This window comes from Vanessa cardui, chromosome 16 (genome assembly GCF_905220365.1).
Source record: "Vanessa cardui chromosome 16, ilVanCard2.1, whole genome shotgun sequence".
In the NCBI taxonomy this organism is placed as follows: Eukaryota; Metazoa; Arthropoda; class Insecta; order Lepidoptera; family Nymphalidae; genus Vanessa; species Vanessa cardui.
In genome coordinates, this window is record NC_061138.1 from 7,200,783 (window position 1) to 7,216,264 (window position 15,482).

General features: G+C 30.4%; 2 protein-coding genes across 2 annotated transcripts; one reads left to right on the top strand and one right to left on the bottom strand.

The window, feature by feature from the left end:
- Positions 1 to 489: 489 nt before the first annotated feature.
- On the bottom strand, positions 490 to 8,959 carry LOC124536356 (cytochrome b-c1 complex subunit 2, mitochondrial). Its single transcript, XM_047112885.1, has 10 exons — positions 8,799 to 8,959; positions 8,504 to 8,637; positions 8,117 to 8,291; positions 7,857 to 7,988; positions 7,395 to 7,565; positions 2,016 to 2,107; positions 1,801 to 1,898; positions 1,514 to 1,677; positions 1,124 to 1,345; positions 490 to 715 (listed from the first exon to the last, which is right to left on the bottom strand). The coding sequence occupies exons 1-10, from the start codon at positions 8,841 to 8,843 to the stop codon at positions 632 to 634; spliced, it is 1,317 nt and encodes a 438-aa protein (XP_046968841.1). The 5' UTR covers positions 8,844 to 8,959; the 3' UTR covers positions 490 to 631.
- Positions 8,960 to 9,337: 378 nt separating this feature from the next.
- Positions 9,338 to 14,222, top strand: LOC124536185 (MATH and LRR domain-containing protein PFE0570w-like). The gene is made up of 3 exons (XM_047112665.1): positions 9,338 to 9,712; positions 9,810 to 13,397; positions 13,946 to 14,222. Exons 2-3 carry the CDS (start codon positions 9,817 to 9,819, stop codon positions 14,187 to 14,189), a joined length of 3,825 nt encoding a protein of 1,274 aa, XP_046968621.1. The 5' UTR covers positions 9,338 to 9,712; positions 9,810 to 9,816; the 3' UTR covers positions 14,190 to 14,222.
- Positions 14,223 to 15,482: the final 1,260 nt, after the last annotated feature.

Sequence of the window (15,482 nt, forward strand, 5' to 3'; positions counted from 1 at the left end):
ATTAACAATTGACCATGTCTGAGAAAAGCAATAAAACTATTGAGAGAAAGTTTCGCAAGAAAATAAAAATCTTGATTAGGTGGATTATTATAAAGTTATATAAAAAAACCTTATTGTGTCTATTTTGGTACTTAAAGGAAATTGAATTAAACTTGCTAACCATATTATATTTTATATACATGTTAGACACCAAAACATTGCACTTAAGAATTTATTTAAGACTAATAATGTCTCTTTAAATCTTCACTATTCCAACTATTGTTTCCTTAGGATTGTAAAGAGTACTGAATTAGTAACTTACATGCTTGTGGATTCTTATATCTTATTGAAAAAATCATACATTATGAGCTTTACACTTATGTAATTCACTTCTTAATTTAGTGACCTAAAGTGCATTTCTGTTATATACTACAAAAATATGATTTTTTCATGTAAACATTAAAATTAAATTGTTAAAGTGAAATGGTGTTCAGTTGAAAAAATAAGCCATTGAAATAAACAGCTTGTTTATTTAATACAACAATAAATTATATTAAACAATGATCTATATTAAATTGGTATTTTTATTTTGTGGTTGTTAATAGTCATGACCTGATTTTTGATTTTCTACTAATAATGACTTTAACAGGCTTTATAGCTCATCAACATATGGAACAAGGGTTAGATTTCCAGCTGCACCCATGGAAATCTTGTTCTTTGCTGCATTTGAAAGAGCCTGAAAAAATAATTTCAATTTTATTGAGAGGCACACTTAAGCATAAAAATAATTGTCCTTGTCCTTGTGACAAGGAGAATTAATTTTATGGTCATCTCATCATATTTTTACAATCAGAGTAAGAAAACCTTCGTCAGTTTTCAAATTCATTCCTTAAAACTCTTAGTACCTTTTGAATCTAAACATCAAATCATTGCGACACAATATGTCATTCTTTATTGGTAAAGCAGACCATCGCTCATACTGAGCATACAAAAATATATCTCAAGGATACAAACCTTTTCTTAACTGTACATTCTAGATTTCAAAAGCTTGACATTTATTTTTAATAATACTTATAAATAATTTGATCTATTAAGCATTACAACCCTAAGTTATCATTTCACTGTAAATTATTTCTAAAGCTACCTGAGAAATATCGCTGTTTGATAGTTGATCAATTGCTGCTGCAATTTCAGCTGGTGATTTCACAACACCAGTGTATAAGCCCTGAGAGGCAATAGACTCAGCAAGTGTGGTTCCTTCTTCAGCTTCAGTCAATACTTGCAGTTTCAACTGGTTTTTGCCAGCCTTGACAGCATCAGCGCTCAAGTTCGGGTTCTTTAAGAGTTTACCAGCTGCTTTCACGGCCTTAAAATTGTAAAAAAAAATATATAGTAGATATTACAATTAATATGTTCAGAATAATAATAGTCATAAACTTTATTTATTTTTTATGATAAAGAACTTGTGATTCCTACATTCATTCTATAATTTCTAATAACAAACAACTATTTTCTAATAACATTTTTTACTTACAGTAGTAGCTTCATCCTTAGGGACAGAGAGCACCAACCCAAACAGACCATTGTCAGAGTATGAAACGTTAAAACCAGCAGCAGCAAACGGACCAATGTTGCCAATAGCCTTAGCAAGAGGTGTGTTGTCAGCTCCCCATTTGGTGACAGGACCATTGCCAAGAGCTTTAAAAATGAAGAATCTTGATAAGGGACACAGAATTCTAACTTAACCCAAATGTAACAATGATGTGTAAAAGACAAACTTTTTATTTTAATTTGTATTATAGACTTTCATAAGTTACATACCTTTAGCAGCAACTGCAAGTGCAAGGCTCTGTGGCGAGCCTGCAGGGGCACCCTGTACAGCCAAAGCTACATGAGCTAAATCACCGCCCATTTCTTTTCTGTAAAACACAATATTTACTTATAATTTATTTTTATTAATTGTACATTGCCCCTAATCAGCTTATCATGTTCCAAATATAAACACATTTTACTTAAAAGTATGGATAAATGAATACCTTAACTCTCCACCGTGATAAGTAGAGGGATTGCTCTGTGCCTCACTGGCAGTTGGCAGCTGAAGGGCTTGAGCAACCAAAGTAGCATTTTCCTACAAATAAATCAAAAAATCAAAATCAAAATATATTTATTGTTCTCATATCAAGTACATATCTCACAGAGGCCCTGTACCCCTAAACTAGGAAAACCCGTATCTTAGGGGCCAGTGACTTCCCAATCAGTATTTTAGTTTAACAGTATTTAAATTTAATGCCAAAATAAATAGTATACAAATAAAAACAGAAGAAAAAGGAACACAAAATAAAAAAATAAAAAAATATGTTTAACTAATGAGGTAAAGTAAATTTTACTACCTATAATTAATATATGCATGCATGAGCGCGTGTGTATGTGTGTGTTTGTGTGTGTGTGTGTGTGTGTGTGTGTGTGTGTGTGTTTGTCATGTACGAAGATAGTTTTCTGTTTCTTGATAGCTTAGGCCACTTAGCAAATTCCGTAGATACATCTTAAGTTTATTTCGATTTAACCGAGTAATGTCTCTTTTTTTATTTATTCTTTTGTAAAGATAAGCTCCTAAATATATATTCTGATGCTGGGCAAATTTAGTTCTTGTTTTAGTAATTTTAATGTCTGGTCGTCGACGTTGTGTGTTCATAGGTGGGATGGGAAAACATTTATGAAAGCGTATGACGGTATTTTGTATAAATAGTTGACGGACAGTAAGTACCTTGGCTATTTTATAAATCTCATTTGTTGGGAATCTTCTCGGTTTTTTAAAGATAACTTTAATGATCGTTCTCTGTGCTCTTTCTAATTTTATCATGTGGGAGGAAGCTGCACCTCCCCATATTGTTATGCAGTACAGTAGTAGAGATTGACAAAGTGTTTTATATACTTGTATGAGTAACTCTTTTTCAGCGATTTCTCGTAGGTTTTTAAACACTGGAATTAGCCTCCGAATTTTGTTTGTTAATGTTATTATTTGTTGCTTCCAATTTAAGTTTTCGTCAATGATTATTCCCAAGTACTTCATTGTTTGCACCCTGTCCAGGGTTTCGCAGGAGCAAAGACCGCCCGTACATCGGTAAGTGTGAAGTTTTATCATATATTGAGGAGGTGGTTCATTTGCTTTTCTTATTTTAAGGCACATATATTTAGTTTTTAGAGTATTTATTGTTAGTAAATTATTTTCTAGGGTTTCCGTAAATTTCTTCAATCCTTCCTCTGCAAATACTTTTACTTGTTCCCATGAGGATGCATGAAATATAATAGCCGTGTCATCAGCGAATGATGATATATATCCATTCTGTAGATTCAAGTTACATAAATTGTTAATGTATATTAAGAATAGGGTTGGCCCTAGTGTACTTCCTTGTGGAATTCCGTGTGTGGTGTATTGATAGGTACTAGTGAAATCACTAACCTTAACGCTTTGCTTTCTATCCTTCAGGTAGTCCTTAAACCACTCGAGCGGAATACCTCGAATTCCCATATCCTCTAACTTTCGCAGGAGCAGAGGAATTGACACGGTATCAAATGCTTTTTTTAAGTCAAGGAATACACCTATACATTTTTCACCATTGTCCAAATAATTTGTAATCAAATTAACTAATGAATGAATCGCGTCTTCAGTAGACTTATGGGCTCGGAATCCAAATTGATTGTGAGCTAATATTTTATGCTCCTCTAAGAACTTGATTAGCCTAGTATTAACAAGTTTTTCAATAATCTTACTTAATGTTGGTAGTAGTGACACTGGTCTGTAGTTTGACATTGTTCTTTTGTCCCCATTCTTATATATAGGAATAACAACTGCTTTCTTAAAACACGTAGGAAAAATGCCGTTCGATAAACTTAGGTTACTAGCATGTTCTATAGGATAACATAATACATCTTGGCCCATTTTTAATAGTTTTGTTGATATGTTGTCTTCTCCGGGGGCACAATTGTTTTTTAGATTATTTATTATATTTTTAATTTCAATGTGACTTGTAGGATACAGAACCATTGTTTTATTATTTTGGACTTTGGTTATCGAATGAATTAATTGGTCTTCAGTCTTATTTATTCTCCTTAGGATGTCTCTTGCTAGCGTAGGTCCTATGTTAGTGAAAAAAGTATTAACGTTATTTAAGGAAACTATTGGTGTCGGTGTTACGTTTAGTAACTCGTTTGCCGGTGATTTTTGCTTTGACAAATTACATATTTCCTTAATGACATCCCAGGTCGCTTTTTTGTTGTCCCATTGACAGCTGAGTTTATTTTTGTAATAAGTAATTTTTAATTTCTTTGTTATTTCTTTACATGTGTTTCGGTAAGTAACATATTTAAGTTTAAGTTGATGGTCTTCCGGAAATTTTTTAGTAAGCAAATGAAGACGATCTCTCTTTTTAATACATTTTATGATTCCAGCGGTAATCCAAGGTTTCAGTGGCCTTTTTTTACGACTTAGAATTATTATTTCTGTATTTTCAATTACACTGTCATTGATAATTTTGGTTAGGACGTTTGCTGCTTTATTCACATCAGCAATATTGAAAAAATCTGACCAATCATGTGCCTGTAACGATTTTATAATGTCTTCATATTTAACTTTAGTAATTTTATATGAACCTGTCGTAACTTTCCTTTGGACTGGTGAACCTGCTATTGACAAAAATATGGGTAGATGATCTGTAATATCTGCATTGATGACATAGCACTTTGATTTTGCTAGTAATTTGCACATAAAATGGTCGAGGCATGTCTTGTTATGTGTTGGAACTTCTATTGCCGTCACTAGTCCGTGTGATGCCAGAATATTTAGATACTCCGATGCTATACTATTGTTAAGATTAAGGGTATTAATATTAATATCTCCCGTTAAAACTATATTTCTAGTGCGCACTGTGGTAAGAATATTATCTAATGATTCTAGAAAGGGTGTTATATTTTTAAAGCAGTATGGTCTATACATACCTAAGACAGTCATATTACCGATTTTCGCGGCCAATCCATTGGCTTCTTTTAGATCTAACTCGTGAACATGTGATTTTATATCTGATTTTATATACATAACAACACCATCGTTTTGGTTAAAGCTGTGTTTAGTAAAGAACATGTCATAACCATCTATAAGTGGGGGTACGGAAAATTCATTGCACCAACATTCCGATAACACTATGACATCTGGATGTATCTTAAGTTGGGAGATATGTATAAGCAGGTCATCTATATTTTTATTTAAGCTTCTAATGTTAAAGGATAATATATTGAAACTTTTTGTGTCCGCATACTCAATCTCTGTTAATTTATTTATCACTTGACAAGGGATTTTACAGGATTCCTCTATTTCATCATGCAAAGACTGAGGGTTGAATGGTTGCTTGTAAAAATGGTAGGTATCTCTCTTGATTGGCAATTTTATAAATTGATAATATTTCATGTAGGTAGTTAGTGTCAATAGTGACTACGTCTGGATACATTTTAGAGCTTAAGATGTTAATAACAGGGTGATAAAGATAAATATTCTTACATTGTATGTGAAATTTTGCAGATTTATTTTTATAGATAGAGGTACGTGCTATGGAAGTCAGCCTAAGAGTCTGGAATTTTATATACGTGTATGATTGTGAGTTAATGTTAATTTGTGTGCAGGTGGTGTAACTAGTAGTAAAATAGAATAAAGTTGTAATATAATTTGTATTTTCATTCTTATAGAAGCATGCATATATTTTTAAACTAATTATTAATATACACTTTAAATATTTCGTTTTTTTACCTATTGATAGTCATTGTTTTTCAATATGATTTATATCCTCTTCACAGGTTATTTGAATTGCCGGTTCGTTATCTTTTTTACGTATAAATATCTTTCCATTCGATATCCAACAATATTTGTAGTTGTTGTCGTGTGAAAAAGTACGAGCACAGTAGTAAAGTCTCCTAGCTTTTGGTGTGAGATTTTCAGAAATATATATCGGCATCGAGGATCCCTTTATTTGTATATCTGTGGTATTAATATTTTTATTTCCTTTTTTATATTTTTTTACCGAGTTCAGTAAACATTCCTTTTTAATAATAGTTGTAAACTCGGCAATAATCGGTTTATTTGCACTTTTGGACTTTGTTCGAAATACATCTTTTATGTCTGAGTGTGTTATTGGTGAGTTTAAAACCGATCCGATATTTTTAACAATATTCACTAGGTCTTCCTTTGTCTCCTGGGGCTTTTGGGGAATATTTCTTATTTCTATACTGGCAGCACGGGAGTTCTTTTCCAGCCGTTCTAGCTTGTTCTCCAGGTCTTTTATATGCGTGTTATTTAATTTCTTCTCTGCTTCCATTTTTTCTAGCTTCGATTTAATTTCATCATATTTTGTTGACATAAATTCTATGGACTTCCGTAAGTCATCGTTTTGTCTTTCGATTGTTTCAAGACTTCTTTGTAGGGCGCTGTATTTTTGTTCATGTATAGCAGCCGTTTTAGATATTAACAATTTTATTTCTTCCATAAATAGACTTAAATCCTCATCCTTTGATTCATCCCTCTTTCTTTTAGTTCGTGCTGCTACATACGACATCAACTCGCTTTCGCGCTCGCTACATGTGGGTAGATTGGAATCCGAGCCATACGCTTTGTTCGGCGGCGAGCGATCTATCGGCATAGTTGCAGATACGTTATCGAAACTACCAGGAGCGCATAAGTCGTGGTACTTGTTATAATAAATTCTTTTATTAAACACAATGAAGGTGCAAGAGAGACAGTAATTGTTTAGTTTGAAGACGACAGTGGATACATATGTTTGTCTCTTTTTGGAGTTGAATATTCTTGTCTTTAATCTACCATATCACACTTTTACTCATTTTGTACTGTTGCGGTTTTATGCACTCCTATTATTTTGAAGAGTAATTTTGATATTAAATTTTAAAAAGTCTTTTTTTTTTTTTGGTTTTTTTTTTAATTACTAATTTTACACACGTCTACTTAAGTCAGTGGTTCGGAGGGAAGGATAAAAAAATCATATCCATAGAATGTTAACAATTTATGTACATATTTTTGAATAGCTTACTTTAACAGACATATCCAATGAATTTGTATAAAGAATAGCTGATTTAAAAATTTATAATAATGAATAATTTCTGATGAAGTGTATTTTTTTCGGCATTAACTTTGTTGCAAACATATAAATGTGAATGGAAAACCTTTTAAACATTAAAGCAATTCTTAAGCAAATTCCTAGTCAACTACTGAACAAAACTATAACTTAAGGATGTCCCTCAAGCTTCAAGTTGTCAGTTTGTATGAATGAATTTTATATGCAGTAGTTGACTAGGAACTAAGCAAGTATAGACACCATTTTTTAATGAATTTAGTACCAACTAAATACCATGTTTACCTGGCTATTTCCAATAATGGTGACTGCACAACGACCTGGTGTTAAAGTGCTTGCTGCAAAATGCTGCAGGGACTCAGAGCTGATGCCACCAATCTTTTTCGGAGCAATGAAAAGGGAATTACCAAGTCCACGGCGGTATGCAGCTTTGTGCAGCAAATCAACAGCACGAACCTATTCATAGGAAAATTGTATTACAGTAACATATATATAAAATATATATGTAATAAATTTGCTTCATCGGTTGAGATTTTAAATCTCTCTAACTCTAATAACTTAAGATTTCAAACTCTAATAACTTAACACATTAGTCCATTAAGGTAAAAAGGAAAACAATCATAACAGTATTATTTTAAACATTTTCCTTCTTTATTATAAAATGCTTATGATGTAAAGCTCTTTCTTAAATAGTTCCTATAACAACATTAGTACATTTGATATTTTTTATGCTTAGGTGACACATACCTGAGGAGGTAAAGTCGCAAGGTCATACTGAAGACGGGGAATGTTGTCACTTAGTTCCCATGGTCTGAATTCCTGGTTTGAAACAATGTTGTTCAGGTATTCCAAAGCCTGCTGCAGGTTGTTTTGAGTAGCCTATAATAAACATAATATAAGTATAGAATAGAATAAACTTTATTAGTCATTATCAATATTAATAAATGTTTAAGTAGAAGAATAAAATTATAATTTCATAACTTATGAAATATTATGTGACAACTTACTTCAACTGTGTAGTAAATGAACTCACGATCACCGGATGCACTGAATGATGCACCAATTTGGGCGAGTTTTCGGGAAATTATGAAAGCAGAGGCATTTTTGGTGGTGAGACCAGCTGCAGAACGGAGTAAGTGAGCTACACCCAATTCAGATTGTGGCTCATAGCGAGAACCAGCTCTGGAGAAAAAAAAAAAATAGATTAGCATTATTAAAGTGTCTCTTTCATTTTTTTTAAATTCTAAGTGCAAATAATTATTGATAAAAAAGTCTTGACAAAACATGACAATATTCTGTTCTTAGTTTTAAAATATAATTCTTCTACCTAAATTAGGAAGTGTTACATTTTTAGTCTTAAAAAGTATTGGTTCATTACTTATTTCTTTACTTACTTGAAAGCAATAGTGACTCGAGCTACAGGAGAACCATTATCTAAAGCGGCGACAAATGTTTTATTGGGCAAAACACTGGACTGGATCCTTGCATCTCTCTTAAGGGCTGGAGCCGCTTGGGCGTAACCCCTAGTCTAGAATTTATAATTTTTCACTATTTTTTAAATAGAATAAAAAGAAAAGTCATTTGTTTAACGGAGTCGTCCTATCATATGGTTTTACATAACAGGGTTTTGACATATAATTATTTTATTTTGATTAACCTACATTGAATTAAAAAACGTAGTATAATTACCGTAACATGACGAATAAGAGGTGTCGCAAGAGTTTTTGACGACATTTTAAAGATATTTTTATAAATGATTATATTCTCCACTAAATCCAGCCGTCTATTAGGACTTCACCTACTTGTCGCAAAATCGAATTCGTTTATTAATGTAGGCAACACTATATTATTAACAGATTACAAATCCAAATATATATTAAAATATTAATGACAAATTTATATATATTTTAAGTATCTAATAATATGATAATATAAGTTTATTTATTTAATTAATAAATCTAACTTGCAGTTATTTATTTTTTAATTTGTTGTACAAATAAATCAATATTTTAAAAAAGGTTTAGTTAGACTTATTTTATATTAATAATTAAGTAAATACTTTCGTTATATACACATTTCCACAATGAAAAAAAGAATAATATATACTGTTTATAATTCCTTGGCATGTGAAGACTTATCATATGATTATATTAAATATTATTATAATTAAATGGAATTCTTAACACCTGCACAAGATAAAAAATAAAAGTAGTTAATTTTGCAAAATACCTAAAACGATTTCTGGTAAATTGCTTTATTAGTAGAATCAATGGTTGGATTGCGGAACCCTTTTGCTTAACATTAAAATATCAAAGCTTTTGACTTACAACCTTTGCATTACATATCCGAACAATTAAGAAAAACCTATAAATGTCAACTTTTAGACTTCGTTATTTGACATAAGAATAATATGTCATAAATATTGCTAGGCGCCAATTTTGCATACATTGTGTTTCGTTTTGTTTTATGGATTATTGTGATTTTGGTGATTTTTTGGTGTCATGCCCATGATGTCATATCTTTAAGGCGTCTAAATAAATACATTTACGTATAGTTTATATAAATATAGCTAACTGCTTGGATTTAATTCAGAAGTATGCAAGGTTTGTACACATGTAATGAATTCTATTATATATACATTATTTTTAATCATATATGTCACTAAAAGATTTGGCCATAACTTTTATCTATATATTACAGGATAGTAATGTCTGATTTGTTAGAAACAGTATCTTTTGCTGATGACTTAAAGAACTCTACACGATCTCCCGATATCAATTCCAATAACAATCAAAAGCGCATTTTGAGGTCGAAAGAAAACTTATTTAAACCAAAATGCAATAAGGAATTAAAAAAGAAATTAAGGAAATATAAATTGAGGCGAGATGGCGACGAAGATCCAGATGTATTAGATGTTTCCCAAATTTTAGTAACTTCATTAAGAATTAAGTCTCCTAATAATCCAGACAATATATATAATAAGAATATTAAAGTAGAAGAACAAAAGCCAAATAACTATCTATTTAAAATGGTCAGAAAAAGAAAAAATTGTACACAAAAGGAAACTAACAATGTAAATATTGAACAAAATGTTGATGTTTCTCCTACTTTATTAGATGAAGAATCCCAAACTAGTAAACAAATGGATGCATTTAAATTGTTAATGGATTCAAGGAATAAAAGTATTGGCAGTAATTCTCCAGGTAAAGAAAAAAGCATAGATGAAAATAATTCACAAGAAATTGAAGATAAAAAAGCTTTGAAGGCTAAAAGAGTTTTGTCACTCCAAAAAATGGCTGAGAATAAAGGAGTTTTAAAGAAAAAAGAAATTGAAGAGTACAGAGAAAATAGTATTAAAAATAAAATGTTAAAAAGAGCAGAATTATTCAAAGATATGCTAACCAAAAACGATAAAAAAGAACAGTCTACACAGGCTAAAATCTTGGTCAAATCCAAAAAAGAATCCACAAAAAATGCAGCAATTACACAAAATAATAAGACACTTAAACTATGTGATATATTTAGTGACACAAATACTATAATAGATGAAGGCAAACAACTTGAGACAGTTTCAGATGAAGATATTGAGTTCTTAAAAAAATTGTCTCCATCCATTAGAAAAAAAGAAAACATGCTTTGTTATTTTAAAAAAGTTTCTAAGGAAACAGAATTAACTTCTGACCAATCTGAAGTTAATTGTCCTGATGAAAATACTCAATCTATCATTAAAGTAAAATTTACACCTAAACGAAAGAAGAAAACAAAAGCATCCAAGTCTGTTTACAATGATTCATGTAGTATTTCTTCCAGTATGAGCGCTCAAACAGAACAATTACCAATCATTGATTCCAATATCTTGGATAATATTGAACCAATAGAAAATAAAGAAATAAGGAAACGAAAACGCAATAAAAAAAATGAACTCAATACACTTGTAACGACTGAAACAGTTAACAATAATGACAGTCGACCAAAAAGAAATACCAAAAAGCCTGTAAAGTACACGGAAGATGTACATTGTTTCAGCTCTGATGAAGAACTACACATTTTTACACCTAAGAAAAAAAGGAATAGTGAAAGTTGTTCAAAAAGCAAAGAAATTAAATATATTCAAGTTTGTGATACAACTAATAAAAAGATTGAACTGCCTGTAAGTGATGAAGAAAAAAAATTAACATTAAAGTTAGCCAATAAATTAAAAGAATCAAACAATCAGCTTAAAAATCCAAATATTAAAATAAAATCTGAAGTGAAGAAAGAATTAAAATCTACAAAAAATATTAATGGAAGTAAAAATTTAAGTAATGTTAAGGTGAAAAATGACAAAAAGACATCAAAGTTGGCTCCAATATTTGTAACAAAACCACAACTTTCACAAGAAGCTATTGAGGCTAAACAGAGGTTTCTAAAAAGTGGTGTTCCAGAAAAGTTAAAAAAAAGCATTGTACCACAAATAAACAATAAGACATTTCTGGAATACTTCCATCCTGTTTCACATATTCAACAGAATGATTGCAATTTTAATAATTTTCAAGGAAAAGATTGGTACAAACTTACAAGTAACAATATTGAGGACATAGATATAAAACATAATTATTCTTTCAGATCATTTCTAACAACAGATTCCACTGAAATTCTTAATGTTTCTACTTTAAAACATAAGCCAGAGAAAATTTTAAAATATATAAAGAGTGCATATCCCAAATTTCCTGTTTATCGTACATATCATAAACTTAGAAGTAAGTGTAAAGAGGATTTTGAAAACTTTAATTATATAGATCTAGACAATAGTATAGAAATAATTGAAAATTGTGCAGAGATTAATAATGACAATCCAGATAAACTCAATTGGTGTGACAAATATAAACCCACATCATCCAAACAAATAATTGGTAATTTTGAAAGTGTCAAAGAATTGAAGAGATGGCTAGAGACTTGGAGTGAAAAGTTAATTAAAGATAAAACTAATGGTAGTGATGTTTCTGATATGTCTGATTTCTACTGTTCCGACATAGATAGTAGAGATGCAATGCGGTCTACAAATAACATCCTTATAGTAACAGGAAAAACAGGATCTGGAAAAACTAGTAGTGTTTATGCTGTTGCTTCAGAACTAGCTATAAAAGTCATAGAAGTAAATGCTAGTAGTAAGAGAAACGGTAAAATAATGTTACAAGATCTCCAAGAAGCTACACAGTCTCATAAGGTGAATAGAGCTAAAACTGGTACGGAAAACTCTCAAAAATCATCACAAGAAGTACCAACCATATTGAATGCCAAAAAACGTGGTAGGCCTAAACGAGCAGTAGATAGTAATGCAAAAAAGAATACTTCAACACCAATATGTGAAACCATAACACAAACACCTTCAAGTCAGGACTGTGTAAGAACAGCCATGTCACTTATTTTAATAGATGATGCTGACATCATTTTTGATCAAGATGATGGATTTTGTTCAGCTATTTCTCAATTAATTCAATCTTCTAAAAGACCTGTTATTTTGGTGACATCATCACCGTCATGTCCACATTTACAGAAATTCTTACAAAATGGAAAAATTATTCATATGCGTCCCTTATTGCCCAGAATGCTAGGAACATGGTTGGATATTATGTGTTTAGCTGATGTAGGAAAGTGTTTTCTGGGACTAGGAGAAAAAGTGTTGGATTATTTTAAAGGGGATATAAGAAAAACGATAAATTGCTTACAGTTTTATATGAATTCATTTAAAAATACTAGCCAAGTTGATGAAGGTACTAATTCACAAATTATGTGTAATATTGACGATGAAAGCTCAAGTATGTCTTGGGCTGATACAGAGAGCTTGGAAAGTATACCCACTAATGAATTTCAATCATTGGTTAATGTGGACAAACAATCACAATTGTTTTCGTATAGTTCACCAAATGTTTTTGATGTTTGGTGGAATTTAACCAATCATTTCAGTCTTAGTAAAAATGAAGACCAATTGGGAGCACATTTTAATAAATTAGAAAATAACTGTAAAATACAACTGGTTGTAGATCTTTTAGACACATTATCTACAGTAGATTATATTGATAGTATTAGGCCTGATACTAGATCCAACATAACTTCAACACCGTGGCATTGCAATGAAACCGCTAGTCTATTGGAAAGTGAGGACTTCACTGGTTATAACGAAACTATTTGTATTGGTGAAGAAATATCAAACATACTCATGAAGAGTACAATTTCAAAAGTTGGAAAAGTATTTAAGACTGAAAGAAGTAACAATTACCAAGCTCCTCCTACTATGAGCTTTCACAGGTAAAAATTTTTTTGTAAATGGTGATTTAATTGCTATGTATTATTATTAACACAAATATTTTTTTTTATTTTTTATAATAAATTTCCAATTAGACAAATAAGTGACACATTTTTTCTTAATTGACAAACATCTTAATAATATTGACTAATTTACTAAAAACATTCATAAATATTATTTATTACATAAGCTTTCTAAATGAAAATCCCGACAGTGATTTCTGAGATTAGTATGAACATTACCTTTTTATATATTTATTTATTATATTTTATAAAAAAGGGAGATAAAGGTACTATTTTGATAATCATAATATAATAATAATTTTAAATATAAATATTATCCTACTACTTATTTTATGACAATCAATCATCAACAGTAGCTGTATGGAATTTATATTAAAACCTCTGAAACATGCAGCATTTTCTGGCATTAATTTTATGTACATTGATTAATAGTTTTTTGGTTAGGGAACACAAGGGCACACCTTCTCATTTATTAATATAGATTACAAAAATATAAACTGTCCTAAAATAATTATTTTTTGTTCCAGGGAGAGAGACAGGATAGTGTCTCGACACATTACATTATCAAGTTACTTAAATCCTTCTGCAATATTAGATCGAAGAGCGACCGCCATGGATTACTGGCCGTTTTGCAGAACGATATGTAAATTAGAAAAGAACAAAACTGATTTAAACATGAAAAGAAACAATCGGTTTTGTCATTATCTGAAATCACTAAATATTCTTTGTAAAAATGATTTCTTTGATAACCTTGCTGAAAGTCTAACATAACCAATTATTTTTAATTACAATTAATTATACACATTTCGTTTATAACTTAAGCACCTAATGGATTCTGTCCAGTTTAAGACAAAAAATATCTTAAATATAGACAATGAATGTGAAGGAGAAATCAGTTTTAGTTATTTATTTGTAATATTAAATTGATTACATATATTCTTAAGACTCCTTCGTTAGTTTAATTATTTAATGTATTACGCTATGACTTCGTCAGGTATATGTTATATCTTTGTAATATTGTCGAACTAATAAATGCTAATGTCCGTTGTTTATTAAATAATATTTAAAGGTAAAAATAACATGCTACTTCGCGAAAGCATACTTAGTACATTTAACATTATTTTGCTATATTCGTACTAGTTGTAAATTGAAATAATGGTTCGGTAATGGTTATTATGACTTATATTTATTTAATAGTAATAACAAACATAAAAAATATAATGTTTTAGTAATAAAATAATATAATATTTGATACTTGTTTTTATTAAAATATTCAGGGACATGTAGTTTTCGTCAAAAGCTCAAAATTCCAAAATGATGAATAATTTTATGTTATGGGTATTATAGTAAATTGCATTTAATTGACAAGGTTCGTTTCATAATAAAGAAACGTTTTGTAATTTCCAGTTTCCTGTCGTAACTGAAGATAAGATTAATAGAATAGAGACTGTATTTGGGGCTGAGCAAACAATTTCTCTAAAATATATATGAGCTTTTTGGCTACCTTCTTAAGACCATTCTCAATGGTCGAAAATCGGCTAGAACTAGTGTTGCAAATCGATAGTCCATTATCTATCTATCGATAGTTAAGGTTTTAGCTATTGTATCGATAATATTGACACGTGACAATACTGTCGATAGTTGCCCGTGAGGAGTACTCTTGATACTATCGATAGTTTCGCAACGGCCATGATTATTATATTACAACATAATCGTAATGATTAATATACTAATTACCCGTCCGAGCTTTACAAAGGTTTCAACAAAAAAATGTTTATATGGCATTATTTAAATAAAAGTATTAATCAGTATCAACCATCAGTCTTTCTGTCATTCAGTCATTGATGAGCTATATGAAAATCTAGTTTATCGCGGTCTAGTCAAAGACGCTAATTGTTATCTCAGACTATGTTGATGCGAGTAATAATTAACTTTTATTTGTGTTGGGAAAAAAATAATAACTAAACATTGTTTTTAAATTTTAATCAAAAAGGGTAATTTGAACAAAAATAATATCTTATTGTAATTATATGATAGTACTTTTATTATTTATTTATTAATTAT